This window comes from Odontesthes bonariensis, chromosome 9, assembly GCF_027942865.1.
Source record: "Odontesthes bonariensis isolate fOdoBon6 chromosome 9, fOdoBon6.hap1, whole genome shotgun sequence".
Classification (NCBI taxonomy): domain Eukaryota; kingdom Metazoa; phylum Chordata; class Actinopteri; order Atheriniformes; family Atherinopsidae; genus Odontesthes; species Odontesthes bonariensis.
In genome coordinates, this window is record NC_134514.1 from 9,177,550 (window position 1) to 9,195,896 (window position 18,347).

The following is an 18,347-nucleotide window of genomic DNA, read 5'->3' on the forward strand; positions in this document are numbered from 1 at the left end:
GGGCTGAAGAGAAACCCGAGATGTCCCTAAAAGGCTGCCGTACAGTTAAAAAAAGCACAACAAACCTTCTGGTTCACTTGATTTCTCTTAAATATGAGGACAGAACTGAAAAAGATCATCTGGTCTTAAAGTGAGTTAATAATGAAACCACAAGCATTGTGTGAAAAACTAAGTGAACCCTTACAGTTAAAACAGGAAAGAAGGTAAGTAGCAGCACAGCAGCAGATCTACAGCAGAATGTGTGAAGAAGAGAAGAATCGAGGTGTTGCAACGGTCCAGTCAGAGTCCAGACCTCAGGCTGACTGAGATGCTGTGGTGGGACCTTCAGAGCTGTGCAGAAACCAGAGCTGCAAACCTCAATGAGCTGAAGCAGCGCTGGAGAGAAGAGTGGCCAAAGGTCCTCCACAGCCGTGAGAGAGAGACTGATAACGTCACAGGAAACCATCACTGCAACTCACTGCTGCTGAAGCTGGGTGGATCAGGGGGTTCACTTAGTTTTCACACTCTGCTTCTGTATTTTTGTTTAAAGTGATTTTGGAATTAAAACCTTCTTCTTTTTTGTCTCCAGCTGCTGTTTTCGAGCATCTTCATTTAAAACGTTCTTCCCGACACCTGAGCGAGTCGAACAGAAAACACACGACAGGAATCTTTTACAAAAATTGTATTTGCAAAAAAAAAAAAGTAGAATTTGCAAAGTGAAGTCTATGTTTGTACAACCAGTGAAATTTACAAAAACACGTCGGTGAAGGTACAGTTGCTTGAACTTCTGTTAAAAAAAACAGATCAATACCACAACAGATGGACAAATAAACAGCTTTTAAACAGGTGGCGAGTGAGTGTGACTCACAACAGTCCGTTTTGTCCACATATTCCATCGAATCGGCTGGTTAATCTGTCGTTATCGCGGTTTCCAAGAAGCAACGGAACCCAAAAATGTCTGAAGATGCCGCTTAGCAAGGCACTAAACCCTGAACACTACCAACAAAGTCCCCACGGATCGGACCTTTTCTACCACAGAAACTCACCCGAGTTAAGAAGAGTTAAGTGTCCTGGAAGCCGGTCATAGTGTCAGGAACATGTTCGAATCAGTCAGGCTGTGACTGTTAAGGCATGAAATCAGACAAATCTGGTCCCTATCGTGTCACAACAGTGAAGATACAAGACTTTCACATTGATAAAGAAAGCTGATCCAATGAGTCACAAAGCGAAAAAGGCCCAACGAGAGTTTGTTTATACCTGGAAAACAAAATTAAGTATTAAGAGCCACTGTTGGGAAAATCTTTGAGGCTGAAATGTTGATCAAAGGTCGGAGCCTTATCATGATAAAAAGTTTGGGACATTTTAAACTGTAATAAGGAAGGAAAAAGCAGAGAAAAAAAACTGTAGTTTACATGTGAAAACACCAAGAAATATTCTATTAAATATGTCAGCAAGGCAAAAAAAACCTCAAGCTGTTTTCCAGTGACCTTAATACTCTGTTGATCTGTTCATTTTCACACATGACTTCACAGAAAGTTCAGCAGGAAACTTAAAACTGATGCATTTTACCAGCTTTCAGCAGGAAGAGAAACCTATTTTTGATTCTACGTGTTCAACGTGTGGCCTTAAAAGTTTAAGACGGGCAGAACTCTTTCCTAAAAAAAAAAAAAGAAGAGGAAACTCAGAATTGTTCGAGCTCTTTACTACGGCCGATTGTCATCTCATTCAGCTCCGCCGGCCTCTCTGATAATAAGCAGAAGCGTGAAACTGGCCCGATATGCCTCCGACCACAAACCAGATCCAGAAACTGACAGATGAAAATCTACCCTGGAAAGCTGCCAAGAGACAAAGTACAAACGCCCACAAGAAATCTCTACAAAGCGAGCGCTTCTGAGGCGTAAAGAGCGTCTGGGGACAGGTTTACAATTAACTCAGCATGAGAAGAAACATGGATTTACATTTTTCAAGGAGCGGGAAGCGCTGACTTTTCTGCTCCTCATGGCATGAAAACAGCCAAAGGGCATTGTTAACGCTGTTAACGCTGTTCTCTAAGTCCACAGCCTGAAAATGTACAGAAAGAGACGCCTGGAAGGAAGTTGTTTGTATTGAGATGAAGGTGCAGCCTTACGGAGGCGGCATCAGCACGATAACCACAGACCGGCAGGGCACCGCTGCTAGAATAATAATTAAACCAGCTCACAATCAGTTGCTTGTGCTTTGTAGAGTTAGAAAACAAAGTATTAGTCTGGATTAAAAGCTACTTCCTGCTTTGAGGGGCCTTGGTGCGTCTCTGTGCTGCTACTCTTTGTTTGAGGCCAAAAATCCGACAGTTGACCGTATCAGCAGGAGCAAAAAAGCTGCTTTTCTGCCAGGATAAAGTGTCCAAAAGTTGAGTAAAATGTGCTTCCTGGTGGCTCATAAGTGGACGCGCCCGGGCGCTGTAATTTAAAAAAAGAGGAGGCCGTCGCCAGCGGCTGAAGTGGAAGACATAGAAGGAATGGAAACAGCAGCCTCGGCTGAGAGGAATGCGTCTGCGTGTTTACGTGCATCTGTGCTTCAATACCATGACTTCATCTTCTTGAGAAACGGTGCAGCAAATGTCAGCTGATGAAGACGCCTCTCATCCTGCCGCCTGGCTGAAACCTCCCACGGGTCTGACTCTTTACTCACCAAATTAACCGACTCGTGACGTCAAGGGACGTTTGAAACTTAAAACTCAGGCTGAAGATGCTGTTCCAGAAGAAGTTTCCACAACTAATATGAGTTAAGGTTCTTTTTTTGGACAATATTTGGTCCTTTTCTCAGCTTCTGACTACGAGCTGGAATCAGGAGCAGCCTTGCTGGATGCACTAACGAGGCATTTAGTGCACAAAAACACAAGTTTTTCACTAAAATCATCTGCAGAGGAGTTATAAGGAAGAATAAACACAACTGCCCAACAAGCAGCTTATATCTTTTCTTTTTTTTTTTTAAAGCTACATCAAAAGAACCGTTAGTGTGAAAATGTAAAGTTTCCTCTCATCAGCTGTAATCATTAGTCATGGGTGTGGAAAAACCTCCCCGTCTAAAAATACTACAGGAAGAACCAGCTGTTAAAGAGAAAGTAAAACGGGGAGTTGACTCATTTCGACTCAGTGTTATGAGACTGTGCGCGCGACATCTTTACACCTCATCTACAAAACAAAACAATGTTTAGTGTTCATTATCTGCCGAGCTGAAATCAGCCGGGTGCAGCTTCTATCTCTGATCAACAGTGCTTAAAAAAAAATCATCTCACTCTAAAAATAAACATTAAAAAACAAAGTAGAGTAAATGATCAAAACTGATATATCTTTCTATGTATATTATACTTACACAGGAAAATTAGGAGGAAATAAAGAAGAATTCATCTGCTACCACGACTCCAGTGTTTACCTCTTCACTTAGTGTATGTTTGCTTGTTTACAACAGGAAGCTAGAAGATTTGTATGGCTACAAAATATAGTCAGTTTGACTCGTTTCCGAGTCCGAAGAGCTCCTCTCTCAGTAGTAAGACGACGACGAGGGTCCGAGTTTGGGAGAGAAGTCTCTGTGGTGAAAAAGTTTCCAGATTGCCCAAAAGTGAGATTAAAACGTTGCTCCATCTGTCTTTAAAAAAAAAATAATCAGCCAACGGGCTCTCGGCTCCTTCAAAACGTCCGCCGGGTGTGTGTGCAGAACCGCCCACGTTCACACTTAAAATCCAGCTGCTGTCCAAATGGAAAAATAATAAAAAAAACGAGCCACAGCGCTTCGTTTTCAATCTGTCCAGCTTTCGTTTCTCAGTTAGAACAAAACAAAAAAAGATCGATCCTCAGGCGAGTTGTGGCTGCTTTGCTTCTCCTTCATGACTCCAAGTGACAGCGCACACACACACACACACACACACACACACACACACACACACACACACACACACACACGCATGCACACACACGCACGCACAATGATGTCGGCATCATTTCATTACACTCACTCACTCACTCACACACACGACTTTATTGCCTCTTTTTTAGGAAATGCACTCCCCACAGTTCAGTGACTCGATTAGACAAAGAGAATACTCCTGCACACCCACTTTTCTGAATGTCTTGCTTGAAGAACAGGCCTCTAGCGTGTGACCTTTGACCTCCGATGGGTCCTCCCCGCTGTGTGCAGGAGTATTCTGCTCCGCCCGAGTCTTCACGCTTTCCTCCAGAGAGGTTTCAGTGTCACATTTCGTCTCATCTCATCCTGTTCTGCCGCATCAGAGGGACGATGCAGGACGGCGGCCCCGCCTTCGTCAGGAAGGCGTGTTTGAGGAGCTCGCTGGCCGGGGCCCTCTGAGCCGGGTCCCGCACCAACATCCTGTCCAGGAAGCCTTTGAGCAGAGGGGAGACCTGGGAGAAGCAGACACATCCACAGGAGTCACAACATGTTCTGATGGAATCAGCTTTTCTTTTTTTTTTTTTTGGTTGTGTGGACCAGCATCCACACACGACACGATTTTAAAGGGATAGTTCGCCTCTTTTGACATGAAGCTGTATGACATCCCATATTAGCAACATCATTTCTGAACATCTTCTTACCCCCTGCTGCATCCTGTGAGCAGAGTTCCAGCCTCGTTTTGGTGTTGATGAAGGTAGTCCGGCTAGTTGGCTGGGGCTTAAAAAAATAAAGCGTTTTGCTTCTCAAAACAATATGCGTTCAAAAGAGTAATACATTTGCGTCAAAAAAATCATTTTCCAGGAAAAAGTCAGACCTCACAATCGCTTGGCACTATTTTCTCTCCCTTGATATCAATGCGTTCAGCCGCCTGCCGACAGCCGCACCTGTTACAGTGTTTGCTGCTCAGAAGCAACGGACTGCACAGCAGGCAGTGATACGAGGGGAGAGAAAATAGTGCCAAGCGATTGTGAGGTCTGACTTTTTCTGGATGAACGATTTTGTGATGCAAATGTATTACTCTTTTGAACGCATATTGTTTTGAGAAGCAAGACGTTTTATTTTTCAAACCCCAGCCAACTAGCCGGACTACCTTCATCAACACCAAAACTCAGCTGGAACTCTGCTCACAGGACGCAGCAGGGGGTAAGAAAATGTTCATAAATGATGTTGCTAATATGGGATGTCATACAGCTTCATGTCAAAAGAGGCGAACTATCCCTTTAAGAAGAATCTCACGAGAGTTGTGGCGCCATCTCAGACGTTTGGTGTCAGGAGGTCATAAGACTCAATCCAGGCTGTGTTACGGAGGTCTTTCTCGCATCTCGGTTGAATATTATCTGAAGTCTTTAGTTTGGTTTTATGGAAGCGGTGTCGCTCTGCGTTCCCCAAACAGGAAGCCGTGTGTCCGAATGTCTCTACGACGTTTCATCTGCACTTAAAAACGCAGCTGTGGCTCAAGGCTGCTTATTGATCCGTTTCATTGTTGTCTGGAGTGTTTAGTCTGCGGTCATCTTTTTTGGACGGTACAGCCACTTTTTAACTTTCGTCCCGTATTTTTCTGTGTTTATTGTGTTGTATACGGGACATAAACTAAAGAAAAGTTTCTACACCGCTCAGCCCCGAGCCTCAGCTGACTTCTGTTCTCTGCTAGCTTCCTTCTCAGCTAACAAGCCGACTGATCTCCATTAAAATGCTAGCGTGAAATGTGTGTCGGACTCGACAGGTGAACCGGCTGCTTTCTGCTGAGATGCTGCAGCTTTGACGTTGTGCTGTTGTTTTAAGCTAATCCGGTTTAATAACACACTGACACACTGTGCAGTATTTTCTCTTTTCTTTTGTCTGAAATGGCCCCAACTTTAAGACATTTTGGCCCTCATTGTTTCCTCCATCGCTACAAACGTGAACAAACTGAAAAATTCTCAGCCTCGATGCACCTGACTGCTGAAATAAAGTAATGACGCAGCTAAGAAACTCACTCTTTGATCGCTGAAGTGTCCACAAACCATTTTAAGTTCTTCCTCCACGATCTTTTAGGGAAACAAAGGTTTAACTCGATCCTGTTAACTGATTGTTATCTTTGCATTTCATTGAGCTGTGATGAGGTCAAACTTCTGTCTCTGTGCTTGTACCTTGTGCAGATTCTTCAGTTTGGGAGGCAGGTTGTCGCGGATCATTTTCATGGCTTTGAGCGGCGGCTCGTTGAAGTACGGCGGCTCTCCGTCCACCATCTCTATCACCATGATACCCAGAGACCAGATATCCACCTGGAGACAGCGAGGCGAGGCAGTCAACAAAAGGAAGGCACAAAGAGTCAAACCTGAGAGCAAACAAAGAGCGAGTGATACCTCGGGTCCATACGGCAGTCTGGATATGAGCTCGGGCGCCATCCAGTATGGCGTTCCAACCAGAGACTTCCTTCTCTGCACTTCTTTAGACACCTGGGCACAGAAACCGAAGTCCGAAAGCTTCACCTGGAGACGAATGGGGGGAGGGGGAATAAAAAAAGCAGGTAAACCAAGGAAAACCAGGAACGTTAGGATCATTTTTCTTTACAAAAAGAAAAGAAAAACTTCTGTTATCATCTTTTATTTCTATATTTAATGCTCGTCGAAACAGTCAGAAACTATTTCAGTTTCACAGCTTCAGCTGAATGAAAATATTTGTTATCTTGTGCACAACTTCCTCAAAAGTTGAGCTGTCCAGTGGTTAAAATCTGCCAACCACACCCAAACTTTGACAGGCTTCACAGTCATCCACCTCCTTCTCAGAAAGTTTGTGCTTGGCCGGTTATCTGCAGAATCAGCCCGACTGCCGAGCTCACACGCAGAAAGAGAAACGAAACAAACGTGGTTATCACGTCTACAAACAGTGTGCCAATACCAGAGTGAGCTTCACAGGTTTTTAAATCGATGCAGCTCATTAATAACTGAACAAAAATCCATTGTCTGAACCCATTTAAGAGGTTACATTTTCAGTCAATACACCCCTCAGCCCACAGGTGCATTAAGACACAACAAACACACCCAACCTTCTGCCAAGAAACTCTTCAGGCTCGGTTGAATCTTCTTCCCCTACCAGGCCAAACCACAAACAACTCACACCCAACCCAGCCCCAAAACACCACAACCCCTGCAGGCAGCTGTCTCAGTGACCTCAAGACCACTCAAAGGTCTTCCTGTAATCAAACTATCATTGCCGGGAAAATAAAAAATAAACAACTTTACGTCCCGTGTGAGGCAAAAAGTCTTCCAAACATATTCGTAAAATGTTTGAAAATGAGTCAGACTTTTAAATAATATAAAATGAGTTTATTTTGTTCAAGAATCTTTTGGGCCAAAGATGCAGGAAAAATACATTTAACACCACCTCCAATGCTAATGTGTTACAAATTCAGTAGATCTAACAAGCTAGTTTGGCTTCAGGAAGCAGACACCCTCTCTACCTTTAAGATCAGGCTTAAAACTTTTCTTTTTCATAAAGCTTATAGTTAGGGATGGATCAGGTGAGCCTGAAACATCCCATAGTTACGCTGCTATAGGCCAAGACTGCTGGGGACCTCCCATGATGCACCTGTCTTTACTCTCCATGTACATGTGACATTATTGTTGTCATTAGCTTGGGTTTCTCTCTCTCAGCAGGTATGGCCTGGTGTTATGGAGCTTGTTGTCTCCTCTTTTCTGTCCTCTCTACAAGTCATATTTTAATTCTGTAAACAATATAAACAAAGTGGGTGCAGCTCGGGGGCGGAAGAGCATCCGTCTGCCAATCGGAAGGTCAGTGGTTCGGTTCTGGCTTCGGATGCGTCCCTACAGACTAAGACCTGCTGCATGAGTGAGTGTGAGAACGGGTGAACGCACCATGGCTAGAATTTAACATCCATTTAAACCTCACACCGACCGTACTCAGGCGACACTTTTAAACCACTTTAAGTATTGCAACATCAAGCAAAGGTTATCAGTTGTGTCTAATATCAATAAAATACAAAAAAAAAGACCATAAAACAAGGCCGTCATATGTTTGTGAGTGGATGTTTCTGCTCTACAGATCCCAGCCGAGTGGAAGGAGGACTTCAGTGTCGCTGTGGGTGTTTATTAAGCCGGAGGCTACATGTGAAACCTCAGCGGATAACGACGTCAAACCACAAACACTCATCAGCTCTCATCAAGGACCCTGTGGTTTACACATTAACTCATCTAAGCATCGGATGTATGACTTGCATGCATTTATACATTTTTGAGGGTTCAAGACATTTTTTACTTTAGTAAATGGTGCACAGACTCCACAGCAACTGCTATTACCCTGCAACTACAACACATCTGTGCATGTTTGAACTCATCCCCGTTATCAAAAAGCAGTGTAATGACTCAGCTGAAAGCTCAAGTGTGAGTGTGAATTCTGCACAGGAGCCTTTTCTTCGTCCTCAGTCATGTCACACTGACCGAGACTTTGACACCAGGTTGTTCCACACTTTCGTGCTATGAAGAGTTGACTGAGGCACACAGGCAGCTTACTTAGCTTCCTTGGTGTTGCTGTGCAACCATGTTGCAGATATTTTCTTGCCACCGCACAGGAAGCGATTAGACATCTGCCACAGCTCTACTGTAATGGTTAACTGAGCGGCATTTAGTTGTGCTTAGCAGCCATCGTTCTCCTTTTATGCTCTACAAGTGAGTTGAGTTTTCTTTCTGAGTTTGTGCCTCCAGGAACGTTTCTGTCATTCTGATACGTCGCAACAGGAAAAGTTAATTTCATGCTAATAACATTCAGAGGAAACTGCATGCAGTCGAAGTATAAAAAAACCCATAAAAATGGGACATAACAGGGACACGTTTTTGATGGGGCTCCCAGGATGAAGCATTCTCAAATGTGCTTCCAAAGCAATTTCCTTCCATAAAAGAAAAGAAGATGTGATGAGGCGTGTCTTGCCTTTGGCTTCACCTGTACAACGGTGGGTAATGGGGAGAGGCCGCAGTGTGTTGTCTGCCTTAAAAGCGTTAACTTGTGACAGCTTGAAACAAGCTGAGACGCCACTTAGAGACCAAACATCCAGAGCACAAAGACGAGCCAGTGGAGTTTTTCCAGACAAAAACTCGTAAACTGCCGTGCTCAACGGTAATTTTTTTACTAAAGCTGCATCCGTGCAGATGCCAAAGTTTGGGAACCACTGAATTAAGGTGACATCTGTGCTTGTCTTGCTATGACTAGTCAAAATATCTGTTGTTAAAAACGTCTGTAAAATGCAATAATGACGTCAGATGTACAGCTGCTGATCTTTACTGCAGCATTGACCTTAAACAAACAGCTCATTCCCTCCTAAAAATCACTAATATGGAGCTGTTAAATCCAGAGTTTGGAGTGGGTGGAGGAGTGAGACGTACCCGGCCATCATGAGTGAGAAGGATGGAGTCGCTCTTTATGTCTCTGTGGATCACTCCCTGAGTGTGAAGGACGGACAACGCCTTCAGGACCGACAGACACACTGTGGCTATCTGCTCCTCGTTCATCCTGGAAAGAGGAAGACAAAGAAATGTGTCATTTGTGCCTTTTTTTCCCCTGAATCACTCATACTGATCTGACCACAGGAAAACCTGAGCCCTTTGTAGCCGTGTTGCGCATCTCAAAGATTTAGTCAGCCGAGAGAGCTGCACGACCCTGGAAGAGTTAAATGAAACATAAAATGCATGTTTATGAAAAACAGAAAGTGTCACTGCGTTACAGTGTTTCTCTGCACAGAATAGATGAAGCAGCGCTGCCCCCAGATGGACAAAATGACACCTGCTGAGTGAGGGATCTGTGAAACCAGACCGGATCAGGTTAGTGAAGCGACTCTTTTAGGTGTTCCAGTTTAAATGACTGACTCATCACATTGGGTTGTGTGCTTATTTCCTGAAAGATTAGAAACAATCTGAACAAGTTTCAGCTTGTGCAGAACACAAAACTACCTAGAAAGGGTGGAGCTGGGTTTGAGGTCAACGATATACTTTGATGCAATTTGCTAAAAACTAAAAACAAGATTTCAGGTATCAGCGAGAGACTCAGTTCAGCAATCAGACAGGTAACATATGCTGTTTTTAAACCAAAACTCTTTTTTTCCCCTTTTAAAAAACATGTAATCCATTGACAGTAGCAGTTTCGAACCAGTTCAGTGATTACTGCTGCCCCCTGGGGGACAAGCCTGTAACTACAAAAACACAAAGGGACGCAGTGTTGGGCCACGATTTCACAGATCATCACCATTTTCTGCAATAATTAAAGTAGTTTATGGTTAAGCTAACGGACCAGTGGAAGCATTTTTCTGGCCTAAATCCTAATATATCTCATGTGCTTTATGTACAACATGCCTGGCTGGGCTGGCGGATTAAGATTTGGATGGTGTTCAGGATGATTTTCTCCTTTCTGTGGCCCTGGTGCATGCAGACACTTAGCCTGAATATGGCAGAACAGAGAATTACATCTTGAAATAAAACGTTTGACAGTGGTGGTCTCAATTCAGCTTAAAAAAAAACAACACTGTAATAGTCAGGCTCCCGCTAAGTAAAGCTCATTACGTTTCGGCACTTGTGTGTCATTTTCAGATATAAAGAGTTTCAAGTGATCATTTGTGAAGCTAAGATAAAGGTGTATGTTGAGCAGCAGCCCACGCTTTGACCCTGGACCACAAACATGAGCTGCAGACGGGTAAAAATGGATCAATCTCATCTCTTTGCGTCTGTGAGTTGCTTCTGCCAGTTTCTGTAAAGAAACAGTCAGCTGTGCCCACTGATGTAGACCCGACTGCAACACCTGCTGGTATTTTGTTCCCACCTATGCCAGCCTACTGCAGAGTAATTCGCACCTTAAACACTTTCCCACTGCACTCTGAAGTGTAAAGGGAGCTCTATAGTCCTGTGTAGAACCATCATTCAATGGCATAAGTTACCATGTTTCATATAAATGTCAACAAAAAATAAATAAAAAAGGAAACAAATAATAAAAAGAAAAAAAAAATTAAAAAGGGGAAAGAATACAAATAAATAAAAAGAAAAAAGAAAACTTGTGATTGTATGGACAGATGAAATGGTTCCAAGTGTGCTGTTGATATTATTTCAATAAGGATAAGGATCCCAAACAAAGGGAAACTGAAAAGACGGTGGTGGCTTCAGACACATGCTCCCAAGAAGAGAAAAAGGTGACTTTTCCATCGTCTGTGCCCCTTTAGTAACCACACTCTTCATCATCGTGCTTCTCCTTCTCACCTCGTGTGTGTCACGATGTCAGTGAGCGCTCCTCCTTCCAGAAACTCCATGACGACCCAGAGTTCATCCCCCACCAGGTAGCTGTTGTACATCTCCACGACGTTCTCGTGGTGATAATCACGCATGATCACCACCTGCAGTTACCAAGGAAACGAATGGACACAGAGGAAAGGTTTCACACGACCGGCTGCGGCTTTATTAACGGCTGAAATGTGCTGCAGTTAGCCGCTGATGCGAGCGTGAAATGGTTCGACATGACTCATGAGGTGTGTCGGCGGGTGACTTTTCTTTTCAGGGTTTTATTGTGTCCAACAGATGTGTAATATGAGCGTGAAGACAGGTTTCACAGCTCATTTTGCTGCTCTGCTTTCCTTAGAGAAGAAATGTGTGCAACAACTGTCCTTACTTTGATACGTGCCGAAATACGAGTAGCAGTATTCTTTATGAGAGCAATGACTGTCTGTTATACTGGTGCTGCTGCTTTGATGGATGATCCTTTCATGTTATAACAGTCTACTCTCTCTATAGATGCCTGCTCTGTGTGAGGGTGTTGAATGTGGGAAAATATACACCTCTTAGGCCTCGTTTTACAAGTCAAAGGTTGTGTTAGAAACCGCATACTTCTCCTACTACTCATACTGACTTTTTTCCCGGATGCATACTAGATTCGCTGAAATGTTGGGTATGCATCATGAGGTTACTACTCATACTCAAACTACCCAAGATGCAACGTAATGCGACGTCGCCGATCGTCATTTCCTGTCAAAACGGCAGTTTCAAGCTAGCTACAACGAGGGTAGGTTCACTTCCTGTTTTCAAAACAAAAGCACCAATTGTATCGTAATGCCTTTCCCTATGATAAAAGCCAACGGGTATTTTATTTTGTGAAAATAACCGGAAGTGCGTTGCTCACTGCGGCTAGCTTAAGTAGCGCCGAATTCGTGGGAACAAAATTGTAAACAGCCGGTATTTTGTCAGGTTTTCAACACGTTGGGGATCTAAACGACTACTTTCTCGCCTGAAAATGTTTCAAATGTTGCTAAAGTTATATATTTACAGAGTTTAGAGCTTAAGCGAAATCAGCTTCAGGCTGGCTGATTTCGGCTCGGGCAGGAGCCAAATGCATTGTGGGTAAATGCTCTGCATACTGTCTGATCGATGAGTATGCAGTATGCGGTTTCGAACGCAGCCAAAGTGTGTGTACATTTATTGTTCTTTTGTGGTTTGCAGAACACATGCGGCCCTCACCGGATCATGATTTCTCACCTCGTTGAAGAGGAGTTCTCTGCGCTGTTGTTTCCTCAGGTCCATCTTCTTCACAGCGACCAGTTTTCCCGTAGTCTTCACCGTGGCGATACACACGATCCCCGTCGACCCCTCCCCTATCTTAATGTAGTGGTCCAGGTAGGTCCGCGGATCGCCAGGATCGACCACCATCTGTAGAGCCGCTCTGAACTGCTCGTGCGAAACCCTCTGGGGCTCCCTCTGTGGCGAGCGGCCCTGGGGTGCTCCACCTGATGCTGGAGGCCCGGAGGGCACCGGGGGCCGCGGTGCGGGAACGTTGGGGTGAGGTGTGTGTGGGTGCTGGGAGGCCTCAGGGGTCAGGCTGGGGTGGGAGGTGTGATGAGGGTGCTGGTGGTTTGCAGGAGGCTTGGAGGAACCTCGGGTGGAGCTGCTGGAGGGTCCGTTCTGGGGAGAGGATTCGTGGTGTCGGACCGCCTGAAGGCCAGACAGAACATATCGGCACAAACAAACAAAATACAATTACATTTACTGAGCAGTTATTAATCAGCTGAATCATCCATAACACATAGTTTTATCTCACACTGTCAATACATGTATTTTAATCAATTAGAAAACTGTCAATGCAAAATTTTTTGGTTTATTTAGCAATTAACATACTTGCAAATGAATGTTTGTCATCATATCAGATGGCAAAATTATCTAAACTGAACTATTTTTAGTTCATAAAGGACGATCTGGTGTCTCCTCTGCTAACGGAGATAATTAAGAAAGCATTGGACCTCCTTTCCTTCACAATTTGAGCATTTAAACAGCTCTTATCATGGCTCAGATAGTTACAGATAGCTGGTGCGTCCAAATCACACGACCAATTTAAGAAGTTAAGAAGAAGAAGTAGCAGCCAGACGCAGCGTTACTGAGTCTCCATTTCAACTTGTGTTGAAAGTGTGGATTTCAAACTATATATTAGTTTATAGATTGTGTTGATCGGACAATTAAAACCAGACTTATGATAAATAATTTCCTGCTACGTTTGTAGCAGGAAAAAACGTCTGAACTTAACCTTTTTCCACTCAGATTGTTTTTAAGTCCAATGTGTTAATACAGTGTGTCAAAATGAAAAAATAACTGAAAAAAACAAGGAAAAGGTTTTAGTTTTAGAGGTGAAACATAAAAGGCAAAATCCAAAGTAGTCAAAAATGGGTTAATTTCCAGTTCTCTGACTTGAACGACATGTTTCGATATCATCATGAACGCATCACTGACAGATATCGAAGAGGATAACAGCTCTCATCCATCAACCATTCGTCTCAGCTCTCACTCTGAACTGAGGTGATGTTCCTACCTGTCCTGTGGGGCTGCGTCCACCCTCGCTGTCCGTCCTCGGGTAAGTATTAAACGGCCGCGCTGTCTGCTGGGCAGTCTTCATCACCCCTTCGGTTTTTGGCAGGTTTGGGGTGCGGATGTTGGGTCCTGAGAGAGGCCTTTTGTCCCGGGGAGACTGAGGACTTCCCTCCCGTGCCACGTAGCTGGACTTTGGCCTGTGGTCACCAGGCTGATCCCTGCGAGCCACCTGTTCCTGGCGAGATGAAGGGAATAACTCAGAGGTACACAACGGTAGCTGGAAACTGCAAGATGCACGAGCCCTCAAAGAGAATCCGAGTTTCTTTGGCCCCATCGTCTGTCTCTACCTGGTCCCGATGCTCTCTGTCTCTGTGTGGAGGAGGCGGGGGGCCGGGTCTGTCCCTGTGAGCCCTGCTGGGCTCTTGGCCCCGGGGCTGCTGCTGGGGCCGCCCCTGGTTTCCTTCATCTCTGTGAGGAGGACGGACTGCACGCTGACCTTGGCGGGGATCTCCTCCGCCCTGGTGCTCTTGCCTGGGTCGATCTCTGTGAATCCGATTGATGTCGTTAGTGTAGATCAGTGGTTTCCAAATTTTGTGACAACCATACGTTATTATTGCAATATACAACTACACAAAAATAATTATTTTTTAAATTTACTATATCAGTATTTTGTATGCACTCATTTCATAATACAGAAGCAAACTCTATTCCTAAAAATAATTATTTAAAAAAGAAAATAATTAAAAAAATTAACACAGTTGCGCAGGTGGGAATTATAAGATGTGACACATCAAAGGCTGAAGGACAACATTAAAACAGAGAAACATACAAGAAGGAAAATGGAGAGTTTTCTTGTGCGGAGCAAACCACCAGAGCAGACTGCTTATGGCTTCAGTTGGACCGGGGATGTCAACAATCCTCACCCCGAGTGCGTCTTGTCCAGAGAAGTTAGCTGATGCCAACTTAACTGCTAGTTAGCTAATGCTAACTTAACTCCTAGTTAGCTAATGCTAACTTAACTGCTCGTTAGCTAATGCTAACTTAACTCCTAGTTAGCTAATGCTAACTTAACTGCTCGTTAGCTAATGCCAACTTAACTCAACTCCTAGTTAGCTAATGCTAACTTAACTGCTAGTTAGCTAATGCTAACTTAACTTAACTCCTAGTTAGCTAATGCTAACTTAACTGCTCGTTAGCTAATGCTAACTTAACTCCTAGTTAGCTAATGCTAACTTAACTGCTCGTTAGCTAATGCCAACTTAACTCAACTCCTAGTTAGCTAATGCTAACTTAACTGCTCGTTAGCTAATGCCAACTTAACTCAACTCCTAGTTAGCTAATGCTAACTTAACTGCTCGTTAGCTAATGCCAACTTAACTCAACTCCTAGTTAGCTAATGCTAACTTAACTGCTAGTTAGCTAATGCTAAATTAACTCCTAGTTAGCTAATGCTAACTTAACTGCTCGTTAGCCAATGCCAACTTAACTCCTAGTTAGCTAATGCTTCTGCATCAGACTACCCAAGCATCTCCAACCATGCGATTGAGCAACTTCTTCTTTTCCCCACTACCTGCCTGTGCGAGTTGGCGTTCTCTGCTCTGGTTCACATGAAGAACAACAGGCAAAATATTTACAATAGCACAAGTTTCAATGCTGATTGCTGAAATGTTACATTTATAATTTGTAGTTTAGGACCATGGACAATGCAGCTTCTTTGTTGCTGCTTTGATGAAGCCTAATTTGATAGTTTCAAATTAATTTTTGAAATATTTCGTTAATAAATATTTCATGAGTAATATAGTTGTATTTGTCACATTTTATTTGGCATTGGTAAATAATTATGCACATTTACAGATATTTTACATGATATGAGTGATAACACATGTTATAAGGTCTATTTGGCGCTATAGGTGTGCCTTGAGATTTTTACTTGTCCTTTTGTGTGCCTTGGGCACAAAAAGCTTGGGAACCACTGGTGCAGATGACTGCGGTGGAACGGATCTTTGGCTGGTGTTACACTCTTTACGTCAACACCTGTGACACACACACACAGTTAGAACCCGCCTGTGGTTTTGCTCCTTACCTTTCTTGCCTTTCTGGGTGTGAGTAGTGCCTGTGGTGGGGATCTCCGTTCTCCTGCCATCCTCCCCCACCTGAAGAGTTAGAGTCCCTGCGAGGCTGGATAGGAGGACTGCCTCTTCGTAGGGAGTTGGAGCAAGTAACAGACATGTCGTCAAACTCATCCAGCAGCCATGTTAAAGAGCCGTCCACTCCCAGCTTGCTGCCACGTACGATTGTCTGGAGATTTTGAACAAACATAACAAATCCGATCAAAGCTTGTATTCTCAATCAGTGGCTGTTAAAACCCACGATCTATCAATTTAAAATATGGGTGTGGGACTAAGACTGGGGATGGCTAAGGTTAGAATTAAGGAATTAAGTTGTTCTATATTCTAAATGTATCGCATATCGAAACATATCTCAATATTTTTGGGCTAAATCACTGTTCAAGTGTTACATTTAACCCAGTGATACATTAATGACACCAGTGGGATTCGTTTTCTGGTTACATTTCAACTTTTATTTGACATGCAGAGTTTGTGCTGACCTCAGATTGGCTTTAACTGTGTTGCTCTTCACATTTTGCACTTTATTTGAGCTGATACCATAATTCCAAAACCTCATAATGTTCAGTTTCTTATCCCCTTGCATTGCCTTTCAGGCAATACTGCGCTAAGAATACAGAGGTGCTGAGGTCCACATCAAACAGACGTGGCCTCAGTATGAAATGCAACATCGCGTTGAAAATATGCATCACAAGAAGTACAAATCATCAGTTATCTTTGGTTTTCAAGACAGCCGTCACACCCCGTTCAAACATAAACTAATGACTTAGCTCTTAGCATTTATTTACAGGTGGCTGCAAAGCATGCCACGACCAACTTTATTCCACCAGGGGCTGAAAATCTCTCAGAATAAACATGCAACGGATAAAAAAAAAAAAAGCTATTGATGCTAACCGTCTCGTATCGTTTGTCAGATAATCTCAAAACATAAATTAGAAGTGCTTAAAAGACATCCAGCTGAACATCAGAGTTATATAACGTTCTGATATGAAACAACCTTTGTGTATTTCAAAGCATTTAATTTCATTTGGGTGGAATAAACCGAAACTTATATTGAGTTCACATCAGCTTATCTTTTAGTATGAAATAAGAAACTACTTGACTTGTTCAGGACTTTTTTTTCGGTTTTAGACACAATATTGGTTCAGTGTTAATTAGTTTAAGACAGAACTTCTACAAAATATTCCATCTGAGACAGAAATATGACTCATTACCACACTGAGTAACAGCAGCAGCATCCTTTCAGTATCACTAATCATCTACATTTAAATCCTAATATCATGATTTTTGCTCCTCCCACCTTTCGTGGCTCTACAGTAGTGATGACAGTGGCGTCGATGAAAGGTTTGGGCCTCTTGGCCGTGTCTTCGATGAGCGATTGCCATTGTCGCGGCAACCCGACAAACTTCTGCTCCTGCTCGTCAAAGTCTGTGTGCACGCGGTGCTCGAAATTAGACGGAGCCGAGATCTGGATGCGAGATTTCTTCTTCTTGGTGAACATGACGGCGGTTGGGGCAGCTGCAGCTCAGCATCAGATCTGCACGGAGGAAATAAAAGAGGAGGGGGAGCATTAAAAAAAAATGAGGAAAAAGGTGCGGATGTAGAGGTTTTAACACGTGTAGCGAACGTGCACGAGCTTAAACACAAGGACATGGATCAAAATCAGAAAACAACTCCATCAAATTGTAGATTAGAGTTATCGCAGAATGAATTCTGGATTTGGTTTCTTACAAAACTCAATCAACTATTGGGACTAAGTACAGTTATTTAAGCTTATTTAACACATACTGTATTCTCTGTAAATGCAACAAAGACACTGGTGAAAGTCATTTGTAACACTCGTATTACTACAATAAAGACGACTTGTGTGTACGCTGGTTTAAATTAACGACATGTAAACTGATTTATTTCGACTCACTGACCATTAACGGGCCTATTGACATTAAACAAGCAGCGACCTTTAGCTGAAGGTCACCAGTCAGCTCATCTACTGCTGGACCACGGTATGAACAATAAAACAATTGCTCTGCACTCTGCAGCTTTGCCTAATGCGAACCACATGACGACTCTGGACAGGATTAATGGGGAGGAACATATCCAGTGAGCCATTTCTGCTGCTTTTCTTACAGTCTGAACCACATCCGTGATCCCAGCTCAGGTATCGCTCTGACTTTTGTTACAAAAGCCGTGCATGCAAACAAGGAGGCATACTGTCAGATAAAACAGACACATATTCTAATCTGTATCTTTATTTAGCGCCCGAGAGTGCCAGAGTGGCCGCTGAGAGCTTTTCCCAGGCCTGCTATCTACGGTGGCATTTTCTCTTGAAGACGTATGTGATGGTCGTGATAGAGTCGGCGGGAGCCAGGGTGTGGTGCTGTTCCTCTGGTTGGGACCCAAAGAACCCACCACACCCAGCTCCCAACATAAGCAACAGTGTTAAGATCAGGACTTGGAGAGTGCATTCCTCCGCAAA

At 43.5% G+C, this 18,347-nt stretch overlaps 1 protein-coding gene across 3 annotated transcripts in view; it reads right to left on the reverse strand.

The window, feature by feature from the left end:
• Positions 1–644: 644 nt before the first annotated feature.
• The window catches only part of pak4 (p21 protein (Cdc42/Rac)-activated kinase 4), a 35,937-nt gene continuing 18,234 nt past the window's right edge, over positions 645–18,347 (reverse strand). For all 3 annotated transcript variants that reach the window (XM_075473002.1, XM_075473004.1, XM_075473003.1), the window contains exons 2-11: positions 17,172–17,408; positions 15,829–16,043; positions 14,093–14,288; positions 13,747–13,980; positions 12,426–12,878; positions 11,160–11,293; positions 9,303–9,429; positions 6,270–6,395; positions 6,054–6,188; positions 645–4,376 (exon numbers count right to left, since the gene is read on the reverse strand). In XM_075473002.1, the coding sequence (XP_075329117.1) occupies positions 4,221–4,376; positions 6,054–6,188; positions 6,270–6,395; positions 9,303–9,429; positions 11,160–11,293; positions 12,426–12,878; positions 13,747–13,980; positions 14,093–14,288; positions 15,829–16,043; positions 17,172–17,372 (1,977 nt within the window). In that variant the 5' untranslated portion in view covers positions 17,373–17,408 and the 3' untranslated portion in view covers positions 645–4,220. The remainder of the gene's footprint in view (positions 4,377–6,053; positions 6,189–6,269; positions 6,396–9,302; positions 9,430–11,159; positions 11,294–12,425; positions 12,879–13,746; positions 13,981–14,092; positions 14,289–15,828; positions 16,044–17,171; positions 17,409–18,347) is intronic.